Below are 14,313 nucleotides of genomic sequence, written 5' to 3'. Positions count from 1 at the left end.
ACAACCTTTTCAGGAGAAATGAGCAAATCAAAAGCCTGACATTATGTTGAACATAATTTAACGACAAATCAAATGTCCATTTTTGTTATATATATGAATTATTCCACATTGTGCAGCATAGTTTACATGTAAAACTGATGGCAATGCTAAATCAGCCTGTGCACAAAGAATCAATTTTTTTACTTGCATTACAGAAGAATCTGACAAGTAAGAGCTAGTCCCTTCCGCAAAGAGTTTACAATCTACATGGACAAGACAGGCTGGGAGTGAAACACACACAGGCTGCTTCTACACTAGCAAGTTCTTTTGGAAAATCTGGCCCTTTTTTTGAAAAAACTTGCAGAGTGTTTACACACAAATGCATTCTTTCAATCTGAAATGGAAAGAATGTAACTCTTCTTTTGGAAGCCCTCTTCCACTCCTGGATCAGGAAGAGCACCTTCTTTTAAAAGCTTCTTTTGAAAGAAAGCGTGTGTAGCCGCTCCACAAACTCTTTTTTCAGAAGAGCAGTCCTCATGGAGCCAGAGTTTTCGATCCTTTGTCCATTCTGTGTGGATGCTCTCTATCGCAAGCATATTGCTTTTTTAATCTGCTTTATTGTATGTGGACGCACCTTTCAAAAGAAGTTTTTTTCAGAAGGGATCTGGAAAAATCTTCTTTGGAAAGATCACTGCAGTGTAGATGCAGCCATAGAGAAATAATGACCTGACAGAAGATCCCCTTCTGGAAGATCCCCACGGGACTTGCATCCGCACATGTATTTTAGAGTCTGGGAGAGCTTCTTCTATACTCCAAATCACATGCCCATGTGCTAATGAGGTGCAGAAAATTTACATCCGCTCCTCATTAGCATCTTCCAGATGGCTCATTACCATGCCACTTCTGGAAGAAATGGCACGTGTAGACACAGCCAAAGTTGGACTGCACAGAAGAGTGACAACCATTTTGTTTATCTTCATCAGAAATAGATTTCACAGGTCAGATTATGCTCACAGCTATATTTATTACTGCCATTTGGGTTGCTCAGAAATAACTGAGAGCACAATTTAGCATGTTTATTAGGGGTGATATGCAAGAACCAAACAGTTTGATTCAAAGCCCAGGCTAGGTTTATAGAATTGGTAAAAAAAAGAGCATCCTTTTACTTATAAACACATCATATTTGATATGGAATCATTGAAACACAAACATGGGACACCGCCAGGCCATTTTTTATAGTTGCTTTCCAGAGTAGAACCCTATTTTTACTTTAAAACATTACTTTATATTATCTTAAATCATGCACAATCTTCTAAATTGTTTGATTTTGTAGCTGACAGCCTGAAAATCGTCAACTGAGCAAATACTGTAGTTATTTTCTGAAGAAAATTAAAAAAAAAACTTTTAAACATACCTTTTGGGAATAGTTGACTGCTTTCTCTATTTCAGACACAATAATACTGATATCATCACTTTCATAAATCCCTGGTAATAAAATACGTGCTTATCAGTAGGTAATTATTTTAAAGAAAACATATTGCAACTTGCAGAGCACATAAAATTAAGAGAAAAAGAACAATAAGGTGTGTTCCTCAGAAGAGCTAGACATAATCTGGCCCACACTTCATTAGTAATTAAAAAACTTGAAAATGCTTGCTTTTAGAAATGCCTATCAGGAGTTGAATTATGATTACATTAGTTTCTAATTAGATTCTAAAATTCTAAAGTACGGATATCCTGCATCATTACACTTTTCTATTGCAGTAACCCCAAAAGCAAGGTACAACCCATGGGCTGAAGCCAGCCCACCAAGTCTTTTAATCTGGGCCCTGGCCCACCCTGCCAGAACTGCGAGACACACTCTCGCCCACTCCCATACCTTAAATCCCTGTCCCAGATCATCACCTCCTACTGCCCCAGGTCACCAACCAAACCTTCTTCACTCACCTTACCCTCTGCCTAGATCACAACTCCCTCACAGATTCTGCATCTCCTCCCACATGACAAAATCCTTTCCTGCACCCATACCACCTCCCCGACTCTGCACCCCAATTCCCTGCCCCAGATCACAACCCCCTCCTTCACTCCCTTGCAGTACCTACACCCTCTCCTGCACCCCAAAGCCTTACCTGAGATCCCTTTCTGCACCTAACATCTGTCCCATACCCCACATCCCCTCCATAGAAAACTATGGCCCTTGATCACTCACAAAAACTTGGAGTGACCCCCGATCAAAAATTATTACCTGCCCCTGCTCTAAAGGCCTTAACAGAAGAGCCCTCTGTCTATTTCAATGCTAGTATAACATCTTAACACAATGTAAAGGGGAAGCTATTTGTTTCAGAAAACGGGTGTATGCAAGAGTGCATTACAGACTTGCCCATCAGAGGAGGCATGTGTTAAGATGGAACATACCTGTTTTTCCAAACCAATGAAACCTTCCATTGGAAGCATGTGCGATTTCTCTAAATGCGTTGACAGTTTCATATGGACTGGCATAGCGGGATGGAATAATGCCACTGGAGTCAAAACCATTTACATCGAACAGACAGACATGAAGCTGCAAATCACAACCTCCACAGACATCTGCCACATAAGCATTAATTGCATGCTATAAGACAAAAATAAAGGCTACCATCAAGAACATCCAAAGATTTTCACGATTTTATTGACTTACAGGGTCAGATCCTCAGCTGGTGTATATCACCTATGGCTACTGTTACACTACAGCGATCTGTCGACAGAAGTTACTGTCAGAAGAGATGTTCCAACAAAACTTCTGTTGACAGCTCATGTCTACATATAAAAGTGGTTTGATCTTTTGATTCGCTCTGTTGAGAAGAGGGCCCCCCAGAGTGTCTACACAGCTTTTTTGTCAACAGTTTCTGTTGACAAAATGCACGTTGTGTGTAGATGCTCTTTGACTTTTGTTTACAAAACCTCAGCTTCGTCTACAAAACTCACTAGTGTAACTGTAAAAGCAACGAGGGGTCCTGTGGCACCTTATAGACTAACAGAAATGAATGAGCATAAGCTTTCGTGGGCAAAGACCCACTTTGTCATATTCAGGTAGTGGAAATTTGCAGAGGCAGGTATAAATAGGCTGGCCAGAGCAAGGCTGGAGATAATGAGGTTAACTCAGTCAGGGAGGATGAGGCATACTACCAGCAGTTGATCTGGAGGTGTGAACACCAAGAGAGGAGAAACTGCCTTTGTATTTAGCCAGCCAATCACAGTCTTTGTTTAATCCTGAGCTGAGGGTGTCAAATTTGCAGATGAAATGAAGCTCAGCAGTTTCTCTTTGGAGTCTGGTTTTAAAATTTTTTTGCTGTAGGACAGCTACTTTTAAATCTGTTACTGTGTGTCCTGGGAGATTGAAGTGCTCTCCGACAGGCTTTTGTACTTTGCCATTTCTGATACCTGACTTGGGTGCATTTATTCTTTTCCGTAGGGTCTGTCCAGTTTGTCCAATGTATATAGCAGAGGGGCACTGCTGGTACATGATGGCATATATGACGTTGGTAGATGTACAGCTGAATGAACCTGTGATGATGTGACTGACCTGGTTATAGGCTAGTGTAACTGTATCCTATATCACTTCATTTCAACTGAGAATCTGACCCTCAGAGCTTAATTGTATGTAAATTGACTCTATAGTTAGCTACAGAACTGATGAGAGACTTGTTAAAATTTAAATCCTCTTCTAACTGGGGAAAAATGTGCTGCCTGAAATAAGAGCTGATGTCTTCTCCTGCAGATAGGGTATGGTTGGGCTGATGAGGAGTTGCCAGATAGAGGCAGGAGTGGGAAAGGAAACATCTGTTGTAGTTAGAAAGGGGATCGACAGTATCAATGAGCATGGAGAGGTGGATCAGACAAAAGAATTCAGATCCTTCTAAGATTCGCCCAGTAATATTTCTTGCCTTGAATTATATAAGAAAGAATAATTTCAGGAGGTGAAGTCACAAATCCTGATATGGTCGATGGCCTTACATATATGAAAGACAAGTATTCTATCAACAAACAATGGAAGGCAGCTGAAAAAAGTTGGAGAATAATTCTGAATAAGCAACAAATACTTGAAAACAACATGCAAAGCTTTGTACTGATACTCACCATTTCCTGGTCAGGAACTCCGGTGGTAAGCAGATAAAGCCCTTGAGATTCACATTTGTCTTTATCTTTGAGGTCTACTTCCACTGCTCTTCTCAGAGCACTCATGAAATTTCTACTGCCATTGCACTGCAGGCTCAACACCCATCTAGAAGGAGAGTTTTACTAATAATCAAAATGCAAAGAATATACATTAGAAAGTCTTTGCTGCAAGAAACAGTAAAATGCACTAAACCCACTAAAATCTCATGGGCTGTGTCTACAGTTGCATTCCTCTTTCGAAAGAGGTATGCAAATGAGGGAAATTGAAATTACAAATGTGGTGCAGATTTGCATACCTGACACCTCATTTGCATATTCCTATTTTGAAATAGCTTCTTTTGAAAGAAGAAAACCAGTGTCGATGCTGCTCTTTTGAAAGTGAACCCCATCTTCGAAAGAATCCTTCTTACCATTAAATAAAGGGAAGAAGGATTCTTTCGAAGATGGGGTTTACTTTCGAAAGAGCAGTGTCTACACTGGTTTTCTTTTTTCTTTTTTTGAAAGAAGCTATTTTGAAATGAGTATGCAAATGAGGTGTCAGATATGCAAATTTGCAAGTAATTTGCATTTTCAATTTGCCTCATTTGCATGCCTCTTTCGAAAAAGGAATGCAAGTGTAGACACAGCCATGGTGATGCACTGGAAAATAGAAATAGCTCCTAAATGAGGACACTCAGTGCACGAAATGATACAATGACCCATGTGGACGGACCTAATTTTTGCACTGCAGCCACCACCTATAAGCTACTGTGGGAAGGCTCAAGGCACAGTTTTAAGGCAGGAAGATTTTTAATGCACATTATATAAGAAAATTGTAATACTCCACGTTAACTCATAATTCTACTCTCTCATGCATCAACAGAACCGTTTACTAAATTCCGATCAGTTACATCTGTGCAGATCTTCTGAAGACAATGAGACTGCATAGGCTTCACGAGTGTATAATTTCGCATGCAGAGTGCTACTTGTATACAAGAAAAAAAGAATCCAGATTGAATTTCAGCTCTCAGATTGAATCAGAAGGTTTGGCAGTTATTAAAAAAATCAAATACAAAAAAACAAAAAAAAATCTCTAAACTTCTAAATGGAGCACATATGATACAAAAATAATTTCAAGACACTAAACATTAAATGCTATCACACTGTTTTCACAAGTCAGTTTTCAGAGGTGAAGTACACAACCTATAGCACAGCACAGCATACTAAACTTCTGAAATATGTATAAGTGTTCACTGCTCTGGCTGAACTTGGTTCTATGCTACATTTATTAAGCACTTCCACTAAATTTATAAATATACACAATGATTTGATTATACCTCCAGGCACTTTGTAAATTTTCTAGATTTGAAGGAACCATTTCTGGTTTCCAAGATCTGGTGTCACTTCCAAATCTGTGGAAAAAATAAATCATTGATTAATTTTTCAAATTATAGCACAGAATGGTACAGTGTAAATTCCCTAAATAAAATCTAGCATTACAGATGTTTGTTACCTGACCTCAGTTTCTGTTTCAATTTATGGATCATTTCACACCTCCCTGTGCATTAAGGAATTTTAGCATTGTTGTATACTAGGAGAAATATTATTCAAAGTTCATACACTATTGTGTTTATGCCTCTTGTCAATTGCGAGAGGGATTTTGCAGTAAAGAGTCCTAATAAATCCAATTATTTATTTAAACATGTTGCTGTTGATACTTGACTTTTGCAACTGTCCTCAACACTATAACTATCTCAGTGTTTGTTACCTTGATTCACTGAAATGTGCAAAATCCTGCAGCATAAACATCATAAAGCAGAGGATGATCCTTAATTACCAGACTGGCCACTCAATATATCATCTGTTTAAAATACTGATAAAGGCAAATATGGGTGACTTTCATAGATTCTTCTTGTAATTATTCTATCACAAAAAGTTAAATATTGTAAAATATCATCTAAATCAGATAAGACATTGCCAACCTTCAATAGCTAAGCTGGTAAACTTTCTTTCATATAATTTTTCTACAATAAAAGCTATGATAACTGGCATGTGGAGGGTGTGAGAGGGTGCTGGTTAACTGAGAGTTATAATTTACCAATGGCATACCAATTTTCAAACAATTAGAATACAATAAAATGAACAAAGTATAAAATAGCACACAGGTACTCACCAAGCCAGTTGTAGTACTGCACTGCAGAGCAGTGCATTTCTTGAAGAACTTAGGTGCATACAGGTAAAGTTTTCTATACAGTAAGTTATCTCATGACACTACTATCACTATGGGCAGCACCTGGCATATACTCGGATCACTAAAACTATGCTGAACGTAATTCAATCTTTCTTTGATGATTCAGAAGGAACTTCAGGATCTTGCACTGCCACAGAATCATCATTATCAACATCAATTAACAACTTAGATACAGAAAGTGCAGGAGATTGAGCTGAATCTGTAATGACCCTATGACACATCCTGGAAGCTGCTGTTTTAAAATGAATCCCTGATTTCAGTTTGTTTACTTGACTTCTGCCTCTTTTGCATAAAAGTAGGGTGCAGGATGTATGATTGCAAAATGTGCTGAGCAGTATACTAGTCTTGGTTACTAGGTTGAAGACTGTACTGGAAGAGATTCAAAATGCTGGTTAATTGAGTGTTGGTTAACAGAGCTTTTACTATCTTTATCTACTTGGTGTACTGCTTGCCTACTGCGTGTTTCAGGTAATTGTTTAAAGAAAAATAGCCTACTTACGCTATAATATTGAAGAAATCCTTGTTTGAGATTTGTTCTTCAAGTAAAAGTCGTAAGGAGTGTTGGATATGAATGATGTATAAGGAATTCGTTATTGAGATATCAACAAGTATAACAACCCTACACAAGGAACACATACCTTAATTAAAAATGACCCAAATAAAATACACAATTTCTGTCTCTCTCTTTAGATATTTTAATGACTTCACAGTTAATTATTGTTCAAATTGTGGCCTTAGAATCTGTGGAGTAATACATATCTTCCACCCTTGCTTCCCTGAAGCATTAGGGTGAAACCACACACACTTGGTCTGGAATAAGCAATCCTGGCCGCATCCTGGAAACACCGGGACAATTCATGTGATTAAAGCTATACATGTGCATTAGAGTTTGCTGAATTCTGGCCAAAATAAGAATCTATACAAGTCCTACTCTGAGCTCAGCTGTTCAGGAAACAAATTAGCAATCAACAAAAGAGCCACAGTACTATGCATTCATATTTGGTTATAGGAATAAGTGGATTTCAAAGTGTGTGGGGTCCTTTTGAAAATAACCCTGGGTAGATGAGCTGTGAGCGATCGAAAGTGGCACTTTCATAGAGCTGCAGCTGCCACCATGCTAATAAGGCGCTGCATAGTCATTGTAGTGCCTCAGTAGCATACCCCAAAGAGTCTCATTAGCATCTCCCTTTCAAAAGGGGGGTGCTAGTGTAGACACAGCCATAAAGAGCTCTGTTGACAGAATCTCGACAGATCTCTGCATTTGTCTTGACAGTGTTATCCCTCAAAAATTTGAGGAATAACACTTCTGTCGACAGACGTCTCTTGACAGAAGTACAGTATAGCTACCTCTGCCAACAGAGAGGGCTTCTAGTTCCCCAGGCAGCCCTATTTGCAGAGCTAATGGTCAGCTGTTCTGTTGATAGAGGGCAGGGAAGTCTGGCTGCTCTCTACCGACAGAGCAGATTGTGCTGTTTATGTGCTTGTGTGTGTAGATGCATTCTGTAGACAGAGTTTCTGTTGACACTACTCTGTCAACAGGTGCTTCTAGTGTAAGGTTCTACCCATACACATCAGGTCCTATTTACACAGGAATTATGACAGAGTATTTCCTAAGGTGTCACTTCCTAAATACTTCAGATTTAAATGTGTATTTTAACACGGCTCATTGAAGCTATGGCTTCTTTCCTAGCATATTTGAATATGAGTGTTTCTATGGTCCACTGAACACTTCACCATCAATAATAAAAAACTATACCTATATTCTGAAGATTAAAATTTCAGTTTTCAAAAATGGATACTTAATTGCATGCACAAGTCACATATCTGCAAATGATGCATATAGGGGAGTACATTTTCTATACCATCCCTATTACTCTTTCTTCCGTCTCTACTTCTCTCTCCCCTACTCCTTCTAACTAGAGGGCTTCTAAAGGCTCCCAGGAGGCTTGAAGTAGAGAGTTAACTGGCCCCACTTGGCGTGAGACAGCTCCCTGCCAACTGTTCCTGATCGTCCTGCAAGCATCCACCTCTAATTAGAACATAAGAATGGCCACACTGGTCAGACTAAAGGTCCATCTAGCCCAGTATTGTGTCTTCCAGCAGTGGCCAGTGCCAGATGCCTGAGAGGGAGTGAACAGAGCAGGTAATCATCAAGTGATCCCTCTGCTGTTATTCATTTCCAGCTTCTGACAACCAGAGGCTAAGGACAAATTAGCAGGCCTTTCACCCTTTTTGGGCTCCCTTTTCCCTACTCTGTAGTAGCCCTTTGGTCTGACCTTGTCACAATACCCAATACCAGTACCTCCGTTCACAAACAGTTCCCCATATTCTTCGGCTTGCGATAGAAAGCCAGTCTATTCGCCTCTCATACATTTTCACCATTCGATCAAGCTGCTTCTGTGAACAAAATATAGACAACCAATGAAAAAGGATTTTAAAAATAATCTAAATTAATACACTTCTATTTTGGACTAAATTTGTATTTCCAAACAGGTGTTGACTGAAAAGTAAGATAACTGAATAATTAAACTATACACGTAAACAAAATCCAAGTATTTAAACTGATGGAAATGGTAAAGTAGGTAAAAGTTTTTGATACGTTTAGGCTGCGCCTACACTACAGAGTTTTGTTGACAAAACTGGGTATCTCTTGATAAAACTCAGGGATCATCTACACACAAAAGGCATTTTGTTGACAGACTCTTGACAAAACAGAGCACTTTCCCTTACAGTGTTAGCCCTTTCCAAGTTGAGGAATAATGCTTCTGTCATCAGGTATTGCCAGGCATGTGGTGAGAATTACAGTTAGCTGAGGAATAGACAAGAGTTGTTTGAGAGTCCCAGAAACAGTGCAAGTGCCTTGTGGCAATATGTGTACCACCTTAGGAAAGAGGAGAATCTGGTAGGTGCAATTTATCATTACTGGTATATTCAATAAACTATGGTCTGATAATTGTGCGCCTATATGCAAACATTAGCCTTATAAAATATGTCCAGCCATAAATCCTTGTCACAGCTCTCCTGCACACATCCTTCAGTCTGCATAGACTATGGATCGCACCCTTTAAAGTTTCAATTGAGGACTTCATTTACAGCGTCTATTGTGGCTATGAAGACCCACATGAGAGTGACAGTCCTTGCTGCATCTCTTGCAGATGTAGTGGATGTCTGGCAAGCCCTTATTGTGCTTTCTGTGTGCTCGCTTCTCCTCTGCTAGCTGTCTGATCTTCATCTCGCCCTTCTGAAGGCCCTTGTGTAACCCCTGCCTCCATCTGCTGCGGTCGTCTGCTAGTTCTTCCCAGTTGTCCAGCTCGATGTCTACCTCTCTGAGGTCTCTCTTGCAGATATCTTTGTAGCGCAACTGGGGGCGTCCGGGAGGTCTTTTGCCAGAGGCTAGCTCACCATACAGGATGTCTTTTGGAATCCTTCCATCATTCATCCTGTGGACGTGGCCAAGCCAGCAGAGTCGACGCTGCCTGAGGAGGGTGTGCATGGTTGGGATTCCAGCTTGCTCGAGGACAGAGGTGTTGGTCACTCTGTCCTTCCATGATATTCCAAGGATGCGCCTGAGGCAGTGCAAGTGGAAGATGTTCAGCCTCTTTTCCTGGCAGGCATACAGGGTCCAAGTCTCGCTGCCATAAAGGAGGGTGCTGAGGATGCAGGCTCTGTAGACTTGCATTTTGGTGTGAGTGTACAGCTTGTTGTTATTCCACACTCTCTTGCAGAGTCTGGACAGTTTGCAAACCTTGTTCATTGTGTGCAATGTTATGTGCAATGCACTTTCTTGTATTTGTTTTAAACCTGCCATCTATTAATTACTTAATGACACTTTCTTATTCACCTTCTCCATGCCAGTCAGGATTTTATAGATCTCTATCATCCTCTCCTCAGTTGTCTCTTCTCCTGAATAGTTCTAGTTTTTTTAAAATCCTCCTCTGATGTAAGCTATCCTATAGCCTTAATAATTTTTGTTGCCCTTCTCTATACTTTTTCCACTTACATCTTTTTTGAGATGGGGCAACCAGAACAATGCAGTATTCAAGGTGTGGGTATACAATGAATTAATACAGAAGTATTAGAATATTTTCTACCTTCCTATCCTTTTTCTAATTGTTTCTAGCATTAGCTTTTATATTTGCTATTGTTGTGCACTGAGTGGATGTTTTTCGGAGAACTATCCTCAATAACTAACGCCTCTTTCTTGCATAGTTACAGCTATTTAGATCCCATCATTTTATATGTAGAGTTGAGATTATGTTTTCCAACATACATTTACATTACATTTATCAACACTGAATTTCATCTGTGATTTTCTTGAATAGTGACTCAGTTTTGTGAGATCTCTTTGTAACTCTTTGCAGTATACTTGGGAATTGACTATCTTATGTAACTTTGGATTGGTCATCTTCAAACTTTGCCACTTAACTGTTGATTTCCTTTTCTAGATCATTTGTGAATATGTTGAAGAGCCCTTGTCCCAGTACAGAACCTGGGGGAATAGGATTATTTGTATCACCACACTCTAAAAACTGATGAATTATTCCTACCCTTGGTTTCCTCTCTTTTAACCAGTTACTGATCCTTCAGAGGACTTTCCCTCTTACATGAAAGCTTATTTTAAGAATACTTAGTGAGGGCTTTCACAAGGTCCAAGTACACTGTATCACCTGCATCCACATGTGTACTGACCATGTTAAAGAACTCTAACACATTGGAAAAATGTGATTTCTTTTTCAAAACCTGTGGAATTTTCTCCAACATATCCTGTTCATTGGTGTATCTGATAATTTTGTTCTTCACTACAGTTTCTACCAATATGTCTGGTACTGAAGTCAGGCTTCCGAGTCTGTAATTGCCAGGATCACCTTTGGAGCATTCTTCTAAAAAATGCTCACTTTAACTATCTGCCAGGCATCTGGTACAGAGACTGAGTTAAGTGATAGGTTTCACACCACAGATAGTAGTTAAGCAATTCCATATCTGAGGTTGTTCACAACTCTTGGGTGATTACCATCTTGTCCCGGTGACTTATTACTCTTTATCAACTTGTTCCAAATCCTGTTCTATTGACATGTCAATCTGGGAAAGTTCCATAGATTTGTCTCCTAAAAAGAATGGCTCAGTCGTAGGAATCTCCCTTATATCCTATGTAGGGAAGACTAATGCAATGCAAAGAATTCATTTAGCTTTTCCCCAAGAGCCTTGCCTTCCTTGAGTGTGCCTCAGCCAACTTACTCATCCAGAGGCACCACTGATTTTTTGGAAGCTTTTCTGCTTCTGATGTACTTTTGCTATCAGCTTTTGAATCTTTTGCTAGATGCTATTCAAATTCTTTTCTAGCTTGTCTTACTATGCTTTTACACTTGACAGGCCAGAATGTGTACACCATCAACTAGTTATGACAGTGCTGTTGGCTGCTGGCAGAGTAGCTGGTTCACTTTAGCCACCTAGATTTGGGATACTGCCATGATTTTACAGAATGTTGTATTAGCAAGTGCTTTTAACCTTTTTCTGGTGTTGAGGCAAAACTGCATTGGTTGGACCATCTTGGTACAGAATATTCCATGCTATGCCACTCCAGCAATCCTTCTGTGAATGGATAACTGGGAAAAAACAACTGGGCTGCATGCATTCCCACACAGTCTCTGGGTCTGTTATACCTCCCTTCATTGCCACTTTGATAGTTACAGCAGCACAGGCCCCAGAGCTGTGAATAAGCAAAATCAGGCATGGCCATGTGACCCCAAAAACCATTTTGTTCCCTGTGACTTTCTACTTGGTGTCCTGAGGGTTCTGTTTGAAACAGTGGATTTTCTTCCACATTGCAAAAGCTAAAAAATGCCTTGGAAACACCTCCATTTTGCTTCTTTCCTGTTCCAAATTTTGGACCATAGACTTAGGCTAATTGGAACATTTTAATAAAAGGGACGTAGGCTCTTCCAATGATTGAGCAACCAGAGACTTAAGCCAGCAGCTTACCCCATCACTGTTACAATCCTGAACAAAGAACTGTGCAAATATTTCATTTGATTTCTTTGCCCAATTTTAACTTTCACATTTCTTTCTTCCTTTTTATAAACAAATCTTTAGTTTTTTACAAAGGACTAGAAACAGTATGATTTTTGGGTAAGATCTGCATTGCATATTGACCTGGGTGTGTGGCTGATACTTTGGGATCTAAAGAACCTTTTATTTGATGAGATTGATCCAGAGTTTCTGGGGTGATACAAAGACTGAAATGCTTTAGGAAACTGCTTTTATGACTTCGTGTTAGACAGTGTGGTGAGACAGAAGTTCACTTTTGTGGCTGGTGCGGTATACCTTAAGGGATAATAACCAACAGCATTTCAGGGTGTATTTACCTTATTTCTCAGCATTGTGACCTGAATTTGGTATTCTCAGGTGTGACACATAGCACAATTAGACCTAATTAAAGCATGAAATAATAGGAGAGGGTGGTACTGGCGTGTCTTTGGGAGTAACTGCTTTAATACTGCACAGTGTGACACACAGTTCATAAGATATACAGAATACCAGAATAGGATGAAATAATTACTACATGTTCACAATGATTTGCTGCTGGGCCATTGATCATGTTCGACATTAGTCTGGCAGTGCTCCTCACAGACCTGTTTTGTTTGTAGTCCTTCATTCTTAGATGAATCTATTCATATATCTGGCCAGGTGACTGGCTCCTGTATGCTGCATACACGCTCAGTGACAACTGTCAGTATCTCATCTTGTAACCAGTTGTACTTGTGAACCCTTTCTGTTGCTAGGCTCTCCTCAGAGCAGGAAAACAACTGAGGCTATGTCTACACTTGCAAAGTTTTCCTGCTGTCAGTTTCAATAGTGACAGGAAACCAGTACAACTAAAGCTCTGGCTAGTGCATTTACCTACTTCTTCAGGTGTCACAGTGATTACATTTGCAGCACTTCCATTCCCTGGTGAGTGCAGCACCCTGAGGGCAATTATGCAGCAGGGAAGCTCTCATGGGAAGTGGAGAAAGGGGGTGATCGCAGTGTATATCCATGCATACCTCCCCCTCCCAATCCCCATTCCAGCAGCTCAGGACTGTGGCAAGCAGGGAATTATTTGCCCAGTGGAGCAGGCATTGTCACCTGTCCAAAGGATGCGTGAGCACTTGCCAAATTAAAAAAAGGTAGTTTCAAAGTTTCCAGGACTTTACAGGGGAGGAGCGGTATTTGTTTACCTGGCACCCGAGCAGCAGAGGTACTGGTTAGAATGGTCACCTACACATTGTGGGATAACATGTGGAGGCTAAAAGCTCTGTATACAGCAAGATTGTGTCTCACTTACACATCACCACTGAAGTGTCACTGGTAAGAGATCTATTCGTCTCATGGAGACAATGTTCTTTTTGGAGTGAAACTTCTGAGTGTCTCTGCAAACACTCATTGTCAACTATAGACACTACTATGTTTTTAGTTCTGCTTTAAATGGCAAGTGTAGACATACTCTGTGTTGAAATAACTATGTGTGCATGCAGTACTAGATAGGAGGACCAAGCAGACAAAAAGAGTAACTCACCTGATAGTCATATAACATTGGTGGGTCCACGTGAACATTTTTCACAGTTCCATCATACCATTCAAACTGCATCATTGCTTTCTGAAAGGATGAGAACGCACTCTATTGTTTAAAGGAACATTTATGTTGTAAGTTACATAACAATCGCTAAGGAAAGAATGCCATGTTTAATGAAGAAAAATGCACAGAATATAGCTAATGACAACATATGTCTGACTTAAATCCATAAATGTAAGAAAACTCTAGGTCTATGGCTTTTCACCTTCTTACAACAGGGCCAAATCTGATTCCATGAATATAAGAGGCAGGGTGTCAGGGCCATCACCTGTGACTGACAGGCTCTAACCCAGGGCCCTTTGGGACCACCTGAATGGGTCGATTGCCCAGTAAGTACAGA

At 40.0% G+C, this 14,313-nt stretch overlaps 1 protein-coding gene across 1 annotated transcript in view; it reads right to left on the bottom strand.

Moving 5' to 3' along the window:
• Positions 1–14,313, bottom strand: part of VWA3A (von Willebrand factor A domain containing 3A) — a 62,535-nt gene that overhangs the window by 19,549 nt on the left and 28,673 nt on the right. The window contains exons 13-19 of the mRNA XM_075010499.1: positions 13,917–13,997; positions 8,667–8,761; positions 6,864–6,983; positions 5,451–5,525; positions 4,096–4,240; positions 2,395–2,590; positions 1,394–1,464 (exon numbers count right to left, since the gene is read on the bottom strand). Of these exons, the coding sequence (XP_074866600.1) occupies positions 1,394–1,464; positions 2,395–2,590; positions 4,096–4,240; positions 5,451–5,525; positions 6,864–6,983; positions 8,667–8,761; positions 13,917–13,997 (783 nt within the window). The remainder of the gene's footprint in view (positions 1–1,393; positions 1,465–2,394; positions 2,591–4,095; positions 4,241–5,450; positions 5,526–6,863; positions 6,984–8,666; positions 8,762–13,916; positions 13,998–14,313) is intronic.

Source organism: Carettochelys insculpta, chromosome 16 (genome assembly GCF_033958435.1).
Source record: "Carettochelys insculpta isolate YL-2023 chromosome 16, ASM3395843v1, whole genome shotgun sequence".
In the NCBI taxonomy this organism is placed as follows: Eukaryota; Metazoa; Chordata; order Testudines; family Carettochelyidae; genus Carettochelys; species Carettochelys insculpta.
Note: the sequence above shows the minus strand (reverse complement) of the source record. Positions and strands in the feature narration are given on the sequence as shown.